This window comes from Schistosoma haematobium, chromosome 4 (genome assembly GCF_000699445.3).
Source record: "Schistosoma haematobium chromosome 4, whole genome shotgun sequence".
Classification (NCBI taxonomy): domain Eukaryota; kingdom Metazoa; phylum Platyhelminthes; class Trematoda; order Strigeidida; family Schistosomatidae; genus Schistosoma; species Schistosoma haematobium.
The window spans coordinates 17,028,184-17,047,922 of NC_067199.1; the positions used below are offsets into that span (position 1 = coordinate 17,028,184).

The following is a 19,739-nucleotide window of genomic DNA, read 5'->3' on the forward strand; positions in this document are numbered from 1 at the left end:
TTCATAACATAAATCTTTGAATCCTAAAAATCCTGTTTCTTTTCAGTTTTCTCTTGTAGGATATTCTATATTCAACCTATAAATAAACATCCATTTGAAGAGTTTTTAATTGTTTCATACTTAATTTTTTTATTATCCTACTTCTGCAAGCAAACCCAACTTTATTCAAAACATTTGCGATATAAGGAACGCATACTTGTTTTGTTATTACTGAATTATAGCATCGTTTCTGGGCTAGTAAGCATGTGAAGAGAGCCAGGCAAATAAATCAATTCATGCGATTGTTCTACAAATACTGTTCCTTCTTTCTTCAAATATTTTGATCATTCTAAATTGAGGGTAGATCTTTCACCGCTATGTGTAGTTGACATATTCCATATTTTGTATCAAATAGATTGTATAGAAAAATTTGCATTTAACGATTTCCAACACTCGAAATTAAAGTTTCTTGGAACATTTGAGCCATTCTACAATCAGATAAAACAAAATTGTTTTTCTTCATATATGTTGGTTGTTCCCGTCTTTACATTGATGCTTAGAACAGTAATCGGTCAGCCTCTTTGAATAACGCGTTGGTGTTGGAAGCAAACTGCGTAAGGTTGAAACGCACTCCCTGGATTCCACTGCTATCCACCATCCATGTTTGCCTAAAGCTGTTATCCGTTTTATTGAATTACAGAATTTAATTCTAATTCAGTTTGATCAGTTATATAATTAAAATAAAATTCCATAATTAACAGTACTAACGATGATCACAAAAGTTAAAGTTGATTACCGGTGCTATGTATTAGTATTCAGCACCTTTTCTGTAATATCATAATATCTTTTCATTCGATATAACCTATGTATATTTACATCTTATAGAAGATGAATTAACTGAACGCAATTACCATTTGTCTAAGGAAATTACCACTTTACATCAGCATAATATTAGTCTTCAACAAATGATGAATCGTTTAAAAGTTATGGCACAATGGCAACAAACCACATTAAAGTGTACATTTGAAAAACAGGTTTGTCAAGATTATATTTATCTTAACGTTATTACACATTTTATTCATGTGTGTGCTACATTTATATTTTGGTATATGATAATTAGTTTCACGCCGTCTTAGGGAGTTTGAATTGAAACCGTAACCAACAAAATGCTGCTTTTTTGAGTAACCCTCCCGCCCCCGGTTTCTTGATCATATATCATTTTTAGAGTTCGATCAGTTCGTTTAACAAATGTGTTGCCTTCTGTGCGGAAAGAATTTATTCGTATTTTGTGTATTCCTAACATATGACATGATTCCCTAAAAAGCAACCTGTTTGTAAATTATGTAAGGGATTCTCAGTAGTTGCTGCATGCACCGTAACACCATTTAATTATATTTGACAAACTTATTGAACCTCGTACGTAATAATCGTTGGAAAGTGGCGGATGGATTAGTTAATCTAAAAGGTATTGTCTGGAACTCATACGAACCAGATAGAATACTGAAGGTTACTTTGCAAGTCATCTGCGTACAATTCAACTTATCAGTAATAAAATGCCAAATTCAATATCGAGAACTATTTTGAGCCGGCTAATGCATCTAATATACTGTCGATGAGTGGCGATGGAAAGAAACCATGTCTTATAGCTTTGTTAGGCTGCCGGCAGTAAATGCATAGCACTAAAGACCTGTTCTCCTTTTATACCAGTACGATTAGTGCAACCCATTATGATGTTGACAGTGCTTTTACCATTCAGTTAAAGGCTTCTTTAATCTGGATGAGCATATGACGGAAGGGATCAGCATTTTGTGTCGATTTTGTCAATTGATGCCATTGTGAGTCTAATATTTCTCTGATTTTCAAGCAAAAACGGAGTAAAATATTTTTAACGTTTGCTCCAATAATTCAGAATATTCCGGGGGGATTTACAACCAAAGTTGACATGCGTGCTTCAATTAGATTAACGTTAATAGCTATTCGAATATCTGGAGATTTATATTGTCCCGATCTCGAACCTGAATGCGGAGCCGTAAATATTTTTATCTTTATTTCTTACACCCACATTGGGCCAGAAAATATGTTCCTAAAATCTCATGACAATTGACGTTCTATGCGTCGAACTTGTCGTTTTTCAGTTCCGATCTCGTTTTTTTTCTTGTCAATATTACGCTCATCCTATCAACCGTAGGAGAACAGTCAATAACATCCCTAGCAGTATGCGATCAGACCTCATCTGGGACTAACTTACTGCTAGTGAAAGATTACGCCGCTCCTACACCCAATAAAATGTAAATGTGTGGATTAATAATTCACTGTACAACTCTAGAGATCAATCTTTCTGGATGCTACATCAACAGAATGGAATATTCAACTCACCTACTTCCAGATTCATCTTACAACATTTTACACGACAGCCATGGAATTTTCAAAATGGCGCTGAAGACATTTTGATTTCAAAGCTTTCTTTTTGCTCGTTTCTAGACTAGTTCTTCTAACAAGTGACTGTAGGAAAATTGAATCTCATATAATATTTATGTTAAATATTTTTACTTATTATTCGATCCAAACAGCTTGGTATTGTTGAAAATCAACGAAATCAAAATAAAACAAATGCTACAAGACTGAATATGTTATCTGAACAACAAATACGCTTGTTAAATGAAGAAATCACTAATGTGCGAGAACATTTAGCCAATACACAAAAACATTTGAATGATCTACGTATTGCATTAGATAAAGAAGTAAGTCAAGTTTAGAAAAATTTTTATTTCAAACAAAATAATCAAAATATTTGTATACAATATAAATTGTTGCATTGATATGACTAGAATTCCGGTAACAAAATGAAGGGGTTCAAATCGCTGTATATTACAATTACATAAGTGAACAAAGATAAAAAAATGTTAAAACCGTTAGTTCAAAACAGAAAGTGAAATAGGCTAAAAGTACCAAGTAATCCCAGGTTTCATTAGGAAGAGAGCTTAAACACATCTACCTCATTTTATTATCGGCTGTGTCACATAGGGTATCTAGCCGCTGATCTATATCGTCATGACAGTCTCGATCAGGCAGTCTATCTTTTTACATTTCAAATTAAACGTAATCAACCATACAAGCTTGATTTATGTCTTCATTTGATCAATTTTCGTCTTCATCAAACAAGTTTCGTTTGTGGTACGAATCTCAAGTAACGTTAAACACTAACCAGGTCCGTCTAACAAAACAAGTTCACTTCAACCCAGATAAGTTTGCAATTTCATTTACTGCATGATTCTTGGGACTTACATGTTATATCCGGTGAACATTAAATTACAGGTAACTTCCGAAGACTATTCATGGACTAATATTCTATAAATATTCTTATTGTATAACTACTCAACAATTACACTATGTATATTTATATTCCTTTTATGATAAGCTTTGTTTTGACCTATAATTTATTATTGTACGATTTACGGTTCTTAAGTTATGTTCAGTTTATTAACTACTGCCTCCCACATTCACAGCCACTTCTTGGGCTTATTTGTGTACAAATATTATTTCCTATTTTATGGTACGTTGCGGTCTGTGTGATTGATATATAAACCATGTATGCATGAAATAAACGATTCGATTCATATTCGGAAGCTGGTATTGTGTCCTGTACTCAAGTGGAAGGGCTCGTAGGACATAGGACCAATAAGGACGCTAAACTGCCCACACCGGTTGAACGTCATTGGTTGGCCTAGTGTGAAGATTCGTATAAGTCGTATTCGGATTGGTAGATAAATCGTGTGATAGAAAAACCAGACGTCAAGGTCATAACATACACTCAAATCGTGTAGTGACTTCCGCTGTTGGTTTCATTGCCCACAATCTGTGTTGTAAATACACTGGAGATAAAAAACCTAAGTCTGGTCAGCCCTAATGGGTTGGTGTCTGAAGAAATCTTAGCACGGATTCAAAAAGCTCGTTTGGCTTTTGCCAACTTAGGTCACCTGTGGCGAAGGCGAGATATCCGTCTACCGATAAAAGGACGGGTATACTGCGCGGCGGTTTGTTGTGTTTTAATTTACGACAGCGAAACATGGCCATTAAGAGTAAAAGATACACGTAAGCTACTAGCGTTTGACCACAGATGCCTTAGAAATATTACTCGCATCTGCTGGGATCACCGGGTAAGTAATAGTGGGGTTAGACACAGGGTATTAGGGAATGATGGTAAATCAGTTGATGAGGTTGTGAATCTTCATCGACTGAGATGGTTGTGCTACGTGTTACGTATGCCTGAACGAACACTGATTATCACGACGCACAATGCTGACTAGTGTTGGGGATGGTTGGAAGAAAGTTAGTGGCGACCAAACCAAAACATGGCATCAGTGCTTGAACTCACCAACTTCTAGTCTGAGCCATGTTGGTAGATGCAGACTACTTGGTTGGGGTTCGCATGACTATCGTAACCAATGGTTGGAGACTCTTGGTGACATGGCTCAGAATCTATCACAATGTCGTAGTTGTATGCACTCTTTGTCTTCACTTAAACTGAGAGATTAAAATCACTTCATATCTTTCTTTCTACTAACTAATTCTTTCTTCGTGTACTATACCCTTATATGCAATCTTTCTTTTATATATTACCACCTTTGACCTAACCACTCCGATGAATCCGGTGTTCATCTTGCTGTGCTAATGCGGTATGGCAACTTGGACCGATGCATATATGTGCCTGGTCCTACGTTGTAGCTGATTGACTTAAAACAATGCTACTACTTAGCAGTATAGTGACACTCTGATAGACGGTCTGATCTCTTATTGATGCTATCTGTGAAGCAGATAGAAAAATGTGGGGAAATTCGAACATTTCACTTCTATTTAAAGTGTGTGCTGATGTTGTTGTTCGGAAGAGCGATGTAACTTCCATGACCAAACCATCGAGCTCAGAGAACAAAACCCCACCTAAGTCATCCGCCTGAGCAATAAATCTTCTCCACCATTTAGAAATGACCTTTTGATATGTTTTCTAGTTGGTGTTTATGCATCCCTCCAACTAAACGAAATGATCATAGTGTCCTAATAGAAAACATAATGACATTTTCATACTTCATAGTAAAAATATATGTCCATGTATAATTTATTTCGGTGGGGCTGAATTTCTAACTTTATTGATCAGCACAGTGAATAAATATATACGTGTGTATAATTTTAAGTCATCAATTTTCTATCATATTCTTCATTTATTAATACATTGTAGATGAAAGATAAAATTGATAGGAAACATGCAGCTGAACGAAAGGCTTCCACTGACAAACAAATGGCTATAGTAAAACAAATGCATATTGATCAGCTAGTAAGTGTCCATATTTACATTGATTGGTTACTGAGTAGTGCAATCAATGTGGTGTTTGCCTAGACCTTAGTATTGATTAAGTTCCCATATGACCACTAGTCTTAGTGAATTGATATTCCGTGCACTGTTGGTACATGTCAGCATTAATCGTTAGTGTTTGTAAAATGAGGTAATCAATTACTTATTCAAAAACATTCTGTTTAATAAATCGTAGAAACTGAAATGGTTTACTAACGACTATAATTTGTTTTACTTTGATCATATACCACTCACTGTATCAAGACTATATTTATTGTTTATAATTACATAACCCCTTACTTATGATTAAACAAACAGGAACTGAGTGAAAAAGTTATTTTTTTTTAAATAAAAGTAAGGGCTTTCAACCAAATGTAAAACTTATCATTTATATGACTATTCGTTAACATTTGAATGACATTTGATGTCTTAAATGTTTTCACATGGGTGTCTATCATAAACCATTTTACCACCACAAACTCCAGAATAGCGACTACTATAACCTCATTAGGTTGAGTTCGATTTGTGAATAAACATTAAGTAATCTCTGATTTAATTTATATATATAGATATATAAGCACATTAGTACGAGGCCCGAAATTCATATGCGCCACACAAATCAATCGATTTGTATGAGGGATGGAATACTGCACGGGTGCCCAAACCGAAGAACGTGGTTTTCTTAGGGGGCCATACCCAGAGCCCTTGACCTAGAAGTCTAATCAACAAGGCAGTGGAGCAACATAAGGAAATGCAGTCCTATGGTAGTTGGTAACCAACGACAGGTCCATATGCCATTTGTTCATCCAGAATCTTGGAGTCCATATATACCATTGGTTCGAAATCACGGTTTTTCAACTCCCGTAGATGGCTCCTATGTATCTACCAACCCGGTTGTAAAGCCAGACATTCGTTTTTCATCTCAATTTTGTAGACATCTCCGCCGTGAGAGGGCAGTGAGTAGGACGTCACTGACAGTGACTGTAAACGCGTGGCCATGTGAGAACATTTCAACAAGGAGAGTTAACTCTCCTCACCTTTAGCCATACCAGGGCATTTGGGGACTATATGTATATATTCTCAAAATAGTTACAGTGCACACCAGTGTACAGATTTGATTAGATTCATACAAAATGGAGGTAATATTTGCTAAAGAGGAGGCTACATTATTCGAAATTACACAATTCATAAATTAGTTTGACTGAAAATTTGTTGCAGAAATTGAAATGTCATGAGGTATAAAATAGAAACACAACTTATAATTACATGTGACAGCGTATTAGTATATAACGTCATTTTCGGAGTATACATTATAACAGACATCGGTATTGTAAGCATATTTTCTTTAAAGCCAGAAAAATTACATGACTACAACGTTTTGTAATGATATAGATGTGACGTCGATTCAAGTAAAGGTACAATGAACAGTTGATTTGCTATACGTTCAATTTGGTGTTATGCATAAGTTCTTAAACATGTTGATCATCTTTTATTGGTAAACACTTTCAAATTCATGCTATCTAAATAAATAGTGATTACGATAAAGAAAAGCTATAGAAATTATAATAGTATTACTCTGTCTTCTATAATATTATTATCAAATGCTGAACTATATTCCCTAAACAATGTTTCTTAATAATTGTCTATTTTTTTAACTATCAGTGTTTTACTTTTTCTTTTCATCTATTCAAGATAACAGAAATAACAGAAAAAGATACTGTACTTAATGAGATGAATACAATTTTAAGTGCAAGCGCAAAGACAAGAAAACAAGAAGCTGATAAATCAATACGACAAGTTGATTTATTGCGTAAACAGTTAAAAGAAGAAAAACGTTTGAAACAATCTGCTTTACAAAAAATTGATGATATAATGTCACAAGTGAGTCGTTTTTTTTTCAAATTATTTCTCTTCGAATTCCTTCTCAGAATATTTTTTCGTAGTATATTTCTTTAAATATTCTGTTTCATGTCATATTGATACAATATATCATGTATTATTTATATTTTATATCAAGTATGTCAGGTAATTTATTGTAATCAGTTATGTGCAATATACTGAATACTTAACTGTCCTTGCATATTACTGCACTCTAAAATATTAATATCAGCAATTTAAATTAAATTAAAGCAATCGTAAACCTTTTTCCTGGACGCCTAGATGTAGTCACAACATACACTTTGGTCTATAAACTTTAGAGCCGCTGAATACCATAACGAAGCTATTAAAACATAGCATTAGTATAACTAGATTTCAAATATAAAAAGAAAATGTTTTGATTCTCTATTGTATAACAGTTTCAAAGCATATAATATATTAAAATTACCAAAGGTCGAGTCGTTTGAGATAACTTCATGAGTCATTGACTTAATACTGAGTTTCTTACTTATTAATGTATAGGTTATCATTTCTATTCAGAATATTTAGATTATAAACGATTGATTATATTAAAATTTATCAGCAAATAACAATAGAAATTTAACCAAATAATACAATTATTTACTTCACTAAAAAGTATTTTTATAATGTCCAATTAGAATAAACAAAATAGAACTTGTAGTTCTGAATATCTTATTTGAGCTGCTTATAATTTATATCCATTGAAGCCCCCAAATGCCCTGGTATGGCTAAAGGTGAGGAGAGTTAACTCTCCTTGTTGAAATGTTCTCACATGGCCACGCGTTTACAGTCACTGTCAGTGACGTCCTACTCACTGCCCTCTCACGGCGGAGATGTCTTATTATTATTATTATTTATTTATTTGAACACATGAATATTGGTACAAGAGAGCGCCAATATATATGTGCCACACAAAACAATGAGAATTCGAAGAGAAGTAGAATAAAAAACTAAGGAGCGCAAAAGAAAAAGAGAACAATGACGAAGAGATTGGAGTAAGGTAGTGTGGTAGTAACGACGGAACGAAAAGGTACAATCAGAAGAAATCTTTCAGGTAAAGGAGACACAACCACTTTTTACGAAGAAAGTAAAAGAAGGTTACAGCAGGATCGCCACTGGCTTCTATTCTGAGCCATATCTGGTAACGTCTCTAGCCACTGTGTAGCACCATCTCTCAGACCCCAACCAGGGAGTCGTGAAGGACCAACAGAAGCCAGTCCTTTGCAGCTTTCTTTCATGCCACGACACCATGTCATATACTGACCACCTCTCCGCTTCTTCCAACCAGTCCCAGAGTCGGCAAATAATGCACGACGTGGAATTCTCTGGGACGACATTCGTAGAACATGTCCAAGCCACCGAAGTCGGTGTTTCAAGATGGTGACACCAATTGAATTATCATCTCTGTGCCTGAACACACGATGCCGAACCTCTGCATTACTGACATGGTGTTGCCACTGAATGTCAGCAATCCTTCGGAGACAGCGATGATCGAACACAGAGAGTCGTCTAACGTCCTCAACTCGGAGAGGCCAGGTTTCACAAGCATAGAGCAAAACTGCTCTCACCGACGCGTTGTAGATCCGGCCTTTTGCAGCCAGACTAACATCACGAAGGCGCCAAAGATGGCCTAGATTGGCATAAGCCGCTCTGGCTTTCACTATTCGTGCATTGATCTCATCACTCATACCCCCATCAGCACTTATGCAGCTACCTAGATACACGAACTTCTCGACTACTTCTATCTGCTCACCATCCAGGGTGAGTACAGGATTAGAATCCTGCCAGTCTTGTAGAAGTACTTTGCACTTCGAAGGTGCAAAGCACATACCATACCTACGGACACTGATTGCCAACTGATTAAGTGCGGATTGCATGCCTTGGGCATTATCGCACAGTAAGACAATATCGTCCGCATACTCAAGGTCGAGAAGTCTTCCTCCAGGCAACAGATCCACATCGCCATTACTTACATCCACCAGAGCTGTTTCCAGAATGTCATCGATGGCAAAGTTGAAGAGGAATGGTGAGATTGGGCAACCCTGCCTAACCCCACTGCTCGAATGGAACAATGGAGAGAGGTGGTTGTATGCCCTCACTCTGCCTGAGGTGTCTATATATAGGGTCTTTAGGATGTTAATAAACTTCTCAGGCACACCCTTCTTCAATAGACAATCCCAGAGAACAGTCCTGTCCAACGAATCGAAGGCAGCCCTAATGTCAAGAAACACTACGATTGTTGGCCTTTGATAAGTATGGCGGTGTTCTAACATTTGACGGAGGGTGAAGATATGATCAATACATCCTCGACCAGAACGAAACCCAGCCAGCTCCTCGCGAGTCAATCTTTCTAGGGTTTTGAACAGCCTACGAAGAATGACGGAAGCCAATAGCTTGGACGCAATCGGAAGTAAACTTATCCCCCGATAGTTGCAACAGGAACGACGTGAACCCTTTTTAAAGATAGGGACAACTATCGACTCATTCCATGACGTTGGTACACTCTCTAGTTCTCAGACTTTTTTAAACAACTTCATCAGTTCCTTAGTCAGAAAGTCACCACCATCTTTAAAAAGAGCCGGAGGTAAGTCATCTGGGCCAGGTGATTTGTAACGCTTCAAGAGTTGGAGTTCCTTGCGGACTTCCTCCTCATTTGGTGGATCAGTCGTCACCGGCCATGGAGGGCAGGACAGTCTGACCGATGTTGCCGGAGCAGCAGGCCAGTTGAACCGCCCTTCGAAAAATTCTGCCGATCGTCCAAGACGTCGATGGATGTTAGTGATTGGCATCCCATCATCCTCGCAGATTGTTTCACTCACACCAGACTTCTTGCTGCCAGTGGCTCGGATGAGTTGGAAGAGCTTCCGGTAGTTACCAGATGCAGCTGCTGCTTCCAGCTCATTAGCACGCATCGACCACCAGGCTTCTCGGTCCTTACGCAAGCTTTGCCCAATTTCCTTACGTAACATCCTTCGTTTATGGTCAAACTCACGGTCACCCGGAGTAGACCGACGGGCTTCAATGAGTTGTAAGGAACCTGGAGAAACCCAGTGCTTAAAAGCGGGACGTTTCGCAAACCCACAACTGACTGTACCCGCCATTTTCATGGCGTCATGCAATGGCAACCAATGCTCATCTATACTTTTCGGTGGAGTGGTAGCTAGCCTAGAGGCTAGCTCGGTTCGATACTTGTTTGCAACAGAAGTTGCAACCAGCTTGCTAACATCAATCTTTTGGTGGTGGTCACTTCGTTGACCACTGAAAAGTAAGGTAAGATTGGCGCAGACCAAGGCATGGTCAGAGTCCAGATAGGTACTCCAAAAGGAGCGGCAGTCTTGTACACAACCACGCCAGCGGTAGCTGATCGCGATGTGATCAATCTGAGTCCAGGCTTGAGATGCAGAGGGAGGACGCCAGGTGGTACATCGGCGATGACTGTGCCGAAAGTTAGTGCTAGCCAGAAACAGGTTGTGGTCTGTGCAAAGTTGCAGTAGACGGTCCCCGTTATCTGACCTGCGACCAACAAGTCCCCATCGGCCACCTAAACGACTCTCTTCTGTGCCTAGACGCCTGACCTGAGCATTCGAGTCTCCGGCTAGTACTACAATATCTGTCGAACGCACTTTCTGGAGAAGAACTGATAACTGGTGGTAAAACACATCCTTGATTGCATCCGGGCTGCAATCTGTCGGGGCATAGGCGGAGATGACGAAAAGACATCGTTTCTCACGCCGATTTCTTCTCACTTTGATGGAACTTTCTAATCTAACAGCACATAACCGACTGTTAATGGGGATCCAATCGACTAGTGGTGCCTCAGCTCTAGCGCTTAGTGCGACACCAACGCCAGCAAGACCAGACGAAGATGCCACAGGGTCTCCGGATAAGCGCACGTAAAACAAGCTTTTCGAAGCGACAGATGGAGATCGAATTTGTAGTACTTCGCCAGAGTCTTGAATACGGGTCTCGGATAGACAACAAACATCAATATTAAGACTTTCCAAAGACATAGCCAGCCCTATCTGTTGTCGGACCTGCATAAATGTGCGAACGTTGAAGGCAGCCATTATGAATGGTGCACGTGGTTTCAGAAAAACTGCTTCAGTCCTCGTATTCGGTGGTAACATACAATTTTCAACCGGACAGTGACTCGAGAACGTTTAGATACAGTCGAATTTCCACCAAAGACGAGCCGCTGTATAAGTATAAAAGAGGGTGAATAATGTGGAAAATAATAATAATAATAATAATAATAATAATAATAATAATAATAACAATAATAGTAGAAATAATAATAATAGTATTAATAATGACAATAATTGTAATGATAATAATCTGAATCAATTGTTTGTTTTTCAAAGCGAGAAAGGTAATTTCCATAGGCATAAAGAGTTCATCAATTTGTATGTGGGCTGTGATACTGCCCGGGTGCCCAAACCGAAGCAGGAGATGTCTACAAAATTGAGAGGATGAAAAACGAATGTCTGGCTTTACAACCGGGTTGGTAGATACATAGGAGCCATCTACGGGAGTTGAAAAACCGTGATTTCGAACCAATGGTATATATGGACTCCAAGATTCTGGATGAACAAATGGCATATGGACCTGTCGTTGGTTACCAACTACCATAGGACTGCATTTCCTTATGTTGCTCCACTGCCTTGTTGATTAGACTTCTAGGTCAAGGGCTCTGGGTATGGCCCCCTAAGAAAACCACGTTCTTCGGTTTGGGCACCCGTGCAGTATTCCACCCCTCATACAAATCGATTGATTTGTGTGACGCTTATGTATTCGGTGCCTCTTTGTACCAATATTTATGTGTTCAAATAAATATTCATTGGGAATATGTCCAAATAATCATTCGATATAGAAATTCACAGTTAAATGTAACACTTATTCTAAGCAAATACGTGAGAGCTAAAGAAATACACTAAAAAGATAAATACAGTTGATTATATTTGTCAAGTTAGGAACTGCTTATCTACACTTTACTTATTTCAATCAAGTAAATAGTAAAATTAGATCAAAAATCAATTTATTTTCTTTAGGATTCTTTAGTAAAAGTATCAGAATAGAAATATTATAAGGTATTTATTTTTAGCAGTTTACTAGTCATGATCAGCGTTGAGATTGGCACACATGTACGTTGCGCTTAGTTCCCACATCAAATCAACACAAAGTGATTAATTTTGCAAAAACAATATTTGAGGAATCGAAACCATGCAATGGCAACGAGTAAGACTGAATATTGATAATATAGTTCAAAAGATAGGTTTGGAAAGTGCGTAGAAAGAAATATCTGAACTTAGAATCCAGAGGAGAATAAGAATGAACGCATCTGCGCCACTGTGTTCGATACAGAACCATGTCACACAAAGTCTCATAACAATAATCATGATTATCATACTGACACCAATCAGCTAGAACTAAGCGGCTTAGATCAACAGTTAATGACTTACTGGGTTGATGCCACATATTTATTTGCTCACTCATATTAACATTTGGACACAATCTAATTAGTATACTTTGTTTACTGTAGTCGTTTTAAATTGTTTATCAAGTGAAGTTACAACCTGAATTGTTCATCACAATGAACTCTAAATTACACAATGTTGAATATGAAAATGTTTTTTTTATTTCTGCATATTTCACGGTAGATAAGTGAATATTAAAATGTGTATGTATTAGAAAAGACTAATGATAATAGGAAATGATAGAATATTTTAATCCGGCTAAGATTTATTAAGTTATATATTCCGATTGAGATGATAAAAATTATTTTAACTTTGTTTTTATATACCTAAAGACAAACTAGTAGATTTGAAGTTGATCATAATAATTTTGTATATGGTAGTTGTAATGGGACTGTCACAAGTAAAATGTAGTATGATCGTTTGCATACCTTTCTAAAAATTTCAGAACGTGCTCTGTGTTGAAAAGATGAATACTAAGACTTAAAAAAATGACATTATCGGACACCAGATCTACCGCTCCATATATCTTTGAACGAAATTTTTTACATTAAATTTCGTTTAATTAAGTTATCAGATTTTATTAATGTTATTTATTTGTAGAAGTTATTTAATCTTATAGTTTAAGTCGCAAATCGATCTTAACCGGACAGCCATTGCTGATTAGGAAGAACTGAACAGCTAGTTCGTCTTAGTATAGAGATCCTTAACAGTGTGCATCACAACCCCAATAATGATCAAACAAGACCTTTAGTTCTGGTGCTTAACCTTTAGACCACTGAGTAGACACCTCGTGATTGAGATTTTTAACTTCAATCAATTCACGACATTGGATAACTGTATTTTAATGCTAGTAGTGCGTAACTATCTTACATCTAACACGGCCTAACTCCACTAGTCATCGCTTCTAACTAAAACTGTGGGAACTACTCTTTGAAATTCGTCAGTAGTGAATATATAAGTATTATTCGGTCCTCAGTGGGGCTGTGGATGCGCAATGATAAGGTTTTCAAACTACGATGAAACATTTATCCCGTGCTCCTAGGTTTCCGACATTTGTTTAACTAGGATCGCTTTGTGATATAAATTATCATATTTTACTAAACAGTATATTTATAATGTCTATAAGCATTTGACATCGTAGTGCCTAAAATTATTACTAAGTTTTAATTAGTTATGGGAAAACTGCCTATCGGTTTATGTGATTAAAAATATCATGCAATGTTAACAAAACAAACAACTAATTTAATTCATGATGGTTCGAACTATCTTGTTGTTGTTTTGATTGAACTTCGATCAGTCTTAGTTAGCTAATGGGTATCCTGTGTGGATCGCCTCACTACAGACATTATGACAAAAGTTTATTCAGAATTAGTGAGTTGTCCTCAATGGAATTCAAGATGCGCGTTTTGTCATATTTTATCAGTTGGATGTAACCACATCTCTGAGGTCAAATATCCATTTGCTTGTGTAACGGGTACGATTTTTAATTTATTCTGTGATGGTTTGAAGTGACTATCAACTTTGTGATCAAGGTATATCCATCTGACGAGTCCCGAACAGGACGGAACGGGCGTTTTGGATCCCACTGCTAGACACATTTCATCTATTTTCTATAACTCACTAACTACTTCTTTTCTGTAATTACCTGATTGATTAGTACATCGATTTATCCACCGTATAAAATACAATATGCGTTTTAAAATGGAATGAGTTAATTTCAAAAAGTCATTTTACTGTTCCTGTTTTTCTAATTTTTCACAGTTATATCAATTTGAATCAGTCCAAACAGCATCTTCAGGTAAAAATTGACATATAATTGTAAAAATGTAACTTGTTTCTTAAACTTAGCGTCTTTTTTTACTATTACTACTACTACTTTTGAACTAAATTAAAATACATGGAAATATCACGAACACTGAACTGCTAGCTTTTATGTGTTTAGATAGTTTTATCCGGAATTTTCACAAAAGATTATTTAGTTAAATTAACTTATTCCTCAATCGAAATCTGCGTTAAAGAGACAAGCTAAACAGAAATAAACAAGGCTGAAACACAAAACTAATATGTTCAGTCACTGATAGCTGATCATGTAAGAATGTATATGCTTACTTAATATACGGTGATGAAATTCAGTTATTGAGGATCACGTTTGGTAGAGTTGAGGGCTTTTAATAATTTGAAAACTACGTTTATTTCTTACTGGAATGACGATGTCAATCATCCTATTACTTCATATTTATGCCTGTTCACTATCTGCCCAATTTTTTCCATGACGCTCATCATAATAATGTTCTTCTCGATCTTTGTCAAAAGCATACAGCCTATAACCAATTCATTGTTATCTAAAGTTTTGAATTTCACAATTAACTTGTCGATCGAAATTTACTAGACAACAATAATAATAAAATAAATGTAAATAAAACGAATCTAAAATTGAGAGAATAATAACTTTTTAATTAAGACTATTCGTTATCTTTTAGAGTGTTAGCATAGTAAGTTGTTTTTGAAAAGAACTACTAACAGGATTTTCTAAAATAATTTCACATTTCATTTTGATCATGTCCATTTATTTACAAGAAAGTTGTTATAACGCTCGGTTTTACTTCGTCTAATGTTATAACGGTTGGGTTTCCAACGTTTACACGTATGGGACGTTAATTTACCTTAGACGAATATCTACACTAGATTCCCTCTCAGTGTCTATTCTACAGGACGTCAAGAAAACTCAGACCAAGAACACGTGATTAGCGTGACCACAACGTAATGTATTTCCACACCAAAAACCCGACACAATCCAACAACAATGAACAATCAACAATAAGTGAGTAATAATAATAATAATAATAAGGATAAGGGAAAATATAACTTATCTGACACCTGTCAGACTATCTACTTGTCTGACTAAACAAACAACAAATCCTTATCATTCTCGCCCACATATCAAAAGTAAAATGAGAAATATTGATAATAAGGGTATTCATTAGTTAACGATATTTGATAAACGAATAAATAATATCAACTAGTAATATTTTCAGTAAACAGCAACTAAAACAGAATCATACATTTGAGAATGTTCTATTCTAATGTAGTATGATGCCATCAGAATGGGGATTTGTGGAAATAGTAGTAAATTTTTTGAATAGTTGAATTCATGAGTCGATCTAAGCTAGACCACCATTAAAACTCTGGAAGCACTGGATGACCGTTTGGTTCTAGTATGGGATTTCTCGGTAGTGTACATCCACGACCCCACAAAAGGGACTCGAGCCCAAGACCTTCGGTCTTGCACACGAACGCTTAACCTCTAGACCACTGAGGCGTCATGATGTGCTCACCGGTGACTATCTGCAAGATGGATTTCCTGGACTTCTAGTGAAAAGCCATGACTAGTGGAGTACAATCCGTGTGCGGTGGAAAAATTTGTTCGCCCGACACAAGGGATGAAGGGTTGAGCAAGATCGTGGATTGATTGAGGTTAGACATTAACATGGTTGAATGCCGCTCAATGGTCTAGAGATTAGGCGTCCTCGAGCGAGACCAAAGGTCCTGGGTTCGATTTCCCCGTGCAGGATCGTGGGTGCGCGCTGCTCAGCCCCACACTAGGATGATACGGCCATCCAGTGCTTCCACGTTTCTAATGGTGGTTCGGCTAAGTTCGACTTTTAAAATAGTATGATGTATTGTATAAAATAGCATTACTTTAAAAAGTGGGTTGTGTTTTCAGTCAGTCATCTAATGATATATAATAATTTAAACCGAACTAGTTAAATAACATCTATAACTATAATTGGCTATCATAATATAATTGTCAGTGTAAAAAAAAGGTGATTTCAATAAAAACCGATAAACTTGTATGAATATTGGAAAAAGAAAAGATCTAAAACTGGTTTTATATTTACTCAAGCTACTAATACAAATAATGTTTCCGCAAGCTATCAAGATACACTATCGACAAAGTTTGCTGTTGAGCCTTTGAAATGTATTACACTAAACCATAATCTAACATTCAAATTGAAGATATAAAACATACAAAAAGGCTAGTGATAAGATGTTTTGCTGTATTATTATTTGAATTGTTTATCCTCTAGATTAAGTAATATTAAACTGTATAATTAGTAAAATACAGAAAGCTTCATAATTGTTATTCTTTATAAAAATCAGTATATGTTACTTTTTTATTCTTATAGAAATAAAACAAAAACCTTCATCAGCTAATCTGTTAGGTCGAACAGATAAAGGACAGTCAACTGGGATCCGAACAAAAGTTCAAGGTGATCAGGTTCAAAATACAAGACCAGTTACAGTGAGTTATTGATTATTTGTGAGGTTACTAACTACGGTTATTTTCTAATATACCCAATAGGGAAACAAATAGAATATTTGCGTATATCTTTTAATGAATACTCACAAACGTTTTTTTTTTTACCAATTCAAACAGATTCCCAGGGGTAAATGTGATAAAAATAAGAGAGCACAAATTACGTTTTTTTTGTCGTAATAATAATTGGATTGTAGACTTCTGCTATATGCATAAGGATAATTTTCATCAATATATGATGACAGTCCACATGCCACCAATCATTAACAATTATTAGACAAATAACGTAGAAAAAATTCCCCAAGTTCATCTATGCGCTTAATTGAATAGTCAACCACTACTTAATAGAAATTAGTAATTAATTCCCCTTAATTACTACAACTATATTGCGGCAGGAAACCTTTGAGTTGTTCTATCGAAATTTTGTTAGAATTAAGTTACTTATTAGTTGATATTAGTATTGAAATTCAACTTCACAGATAACCACTTTCAGTTGTGAAGTTCATGGATGTCTAATTGGATTGTAACAGTGTTTAATAAGTCTATATTGTTGACGAGTTACATAACAGAATAGATGCGAACCAAATATCAATTGATTTATACTTTTAGTATAATCCAATATGAACTTTTTCTTTCTAATAAAGCATATTCTTTAATCATTTCTAAATGAACTTAACAAAGCATTGAATTTTAGTAGTATATCAGAACTATGTATTATTATTCACTTCAGAAATTAATTAATGTGGATATCACCACGTTATTTATGTTCATTTTTACGGCTATTATTTTTTAATTTGTCCTCTATTTCAGTAGTAGAAAAAAAAGACTATTTCATTAAGTCATCTTTTATTAAATTGATATGATTATGAAATCACAACACAATTAAACCACTATTCATAACTGAACAATAAATATGCAGAATTTTAAACGAAATTCCTATTCTTTATCATTCACCCATAAGAAATAACAAGTAATTTATTTCTAAATAAGTTTGAATTAAATTATAACTTAAAGGTAAACTAAGTCTACTACAAATTATTATTATCAGCTGAAGTTAGACAATAACACCGTTGGATGCCGGCTTTGTGGTCCAGAGGTTAAGTGCTCGCGCGCGAAGCCAGTAGGCCCTGGGTTCGAATCCCGTGGACGGGGTTGTTGGTGTGCACTGATGAGTCCCATACTAGGACGAAATGACCGTCTGGTGCTTCCAAGTTTTCCATGATTGTCTAGCTTTAATAGACTCATGAATTAATTATTAAATAATTATCAGAAGGGGTTTGTGGAGATTTTAGAAACTTTCACAGATTGAAATCATGAGTCAGTTGAAGCTAGACCATCATAGAAAACCTAGAAGCACTGAACGGCTGTGTTCCAGGTTTTCCATGATGGTCTAGCTTCAATTAACTCATGATCTCAACCATTGAAATTACTATAATATCCACAAAAACCCTTCTGATATGAATCTATTATTCTTAATTATTACATTTGGTAAAAATAAATGTTTTTTTAATATATTAAATTTGTAATTAAGTAAAGACCAATTAGATGTTGTTTTTATTTTTAATTCATGTTAATTTTCCCAATAGATATTTGTTTAGTTTGATAAAGATTAACAGGGAACTGGGATTAACATTCTTTTTTTTTCAATTCTTCAACCTTAAATTAAACTTTGAAAATATTGATATTTATTTATGACTAGTTAGTAAATCCCAAGCAAATATGATGCTCATTTCAAGAACTATACTTTTTCGATATTTTAATAATTAAAAATCGTTGCATTTTTTCATGATAATATAACATTTTATGATAAAGTTATGTTTTCTCATCTAGATGGTTTAATCGTAGAGATTTCATTGTCAGGTTTCAAGGCTTACAAAATAACTAGAAACCCCACTTCTGCATAGATTAAGCACTGACGATGTTGTTTAGACCAACATTGAAAACTATACGATTAAATCATCTAGCACAGAGAACTCAACAACAGCAAAAATATCTTCTCCATTGCATTGTCGTACATTTATCACATTGATGGAGTTTACTTTTTTAGTCAGTTAACTTCATTCATTTTAACTCAAAAGATGAAAAAAAGTAATTTTCCAATAATAATTTCCATGTTTCATTTTATTCAAGGTTAGCATTCCATCATTACGTGAACGTTTAGCTGAGAAATTATTAAAAAATATACCACCTGATGCACATAAACAATTGGTTCAATTTCAAAAAGAAAAAACTTTTAATGACTAATTTCTTTGATTAATGATAATAGACAAAAGCATTGAGATGAATCCAAATATATATTATCAGTGAAATAACTTTATATTATTTATTATACGTTATAAGGATGTCCATTAGAAATAACTAAGATAAACAATGTACATTACATGTCATAAAAATACATCCTAAATAATGCTTGTTATTCGTTTTGTTTTCCCACGTGTTCCGAAATTGACCTACATAATATGTCATCCGTTTTTATCCAATGTTATTGAGATTGCGAACCAAAATAAGTTGAAAAAAACCCACTGGAAACTAGAAAGCATTGGATAGCTGTCTCGTCCTAGTGTGAGAATCCTCAACAGTGTGCATCAAGCCTCCACCAGGGATTGAACCAAGCAAATTCAGTTCTCGAGGTAAAAGCTTAACCTTCAAACCACTAAGGTGGCATTCAGTCACAACGTAGAACTTGGGACATCGGTTGAAGTTGCCATACCCTATTAGCACA

At 35.6% G+C, this 19,739-nt stretch overlaps 1 protein-coding gene across 1 annotated transcript in view; it reads left to right on the forward strand.

Annotated features, from left to right (window-relative positions):
* MS3_00007535 (uncharacterized protein) overlaps nt 1-19,384 on the forward strand; it is an 83,821-nt gene extending 64,437 nt beyond the window's left edge. The window contains exons 36-42 of the mRNA XM_051215826.1: nt 865-1,013; nt 2,550-2,720; nt 5,213-5,308; nt 7,019-7,207; nt 14,461-14,497; nt 16,887-17,002; nt 19,148-19,384. Of these exons, the coding sequence (XP_051066360.1) occupies nt 865-1,013; nt 2,550-2,720; nt 5,213-5,308; nt 7,019-7,207; nt 14,461-14,497; nt 16,887-17,002; nt 19,148-19,261 (872 nt within the window). The 3' untranslated portion in view covers nt 19,262-19,384. The remainder of the gene's footprint in view (nt 1-864; nt 1,014-2,549; nt 2,721-5,212; nt 5,309-7,018; nt 7,208-14,460; nt 14,498-16,886; nt 17,003-19,147) is intronic.
* Nucleotides 19,385-19,739: the final 355 nt, after the last annotated feature.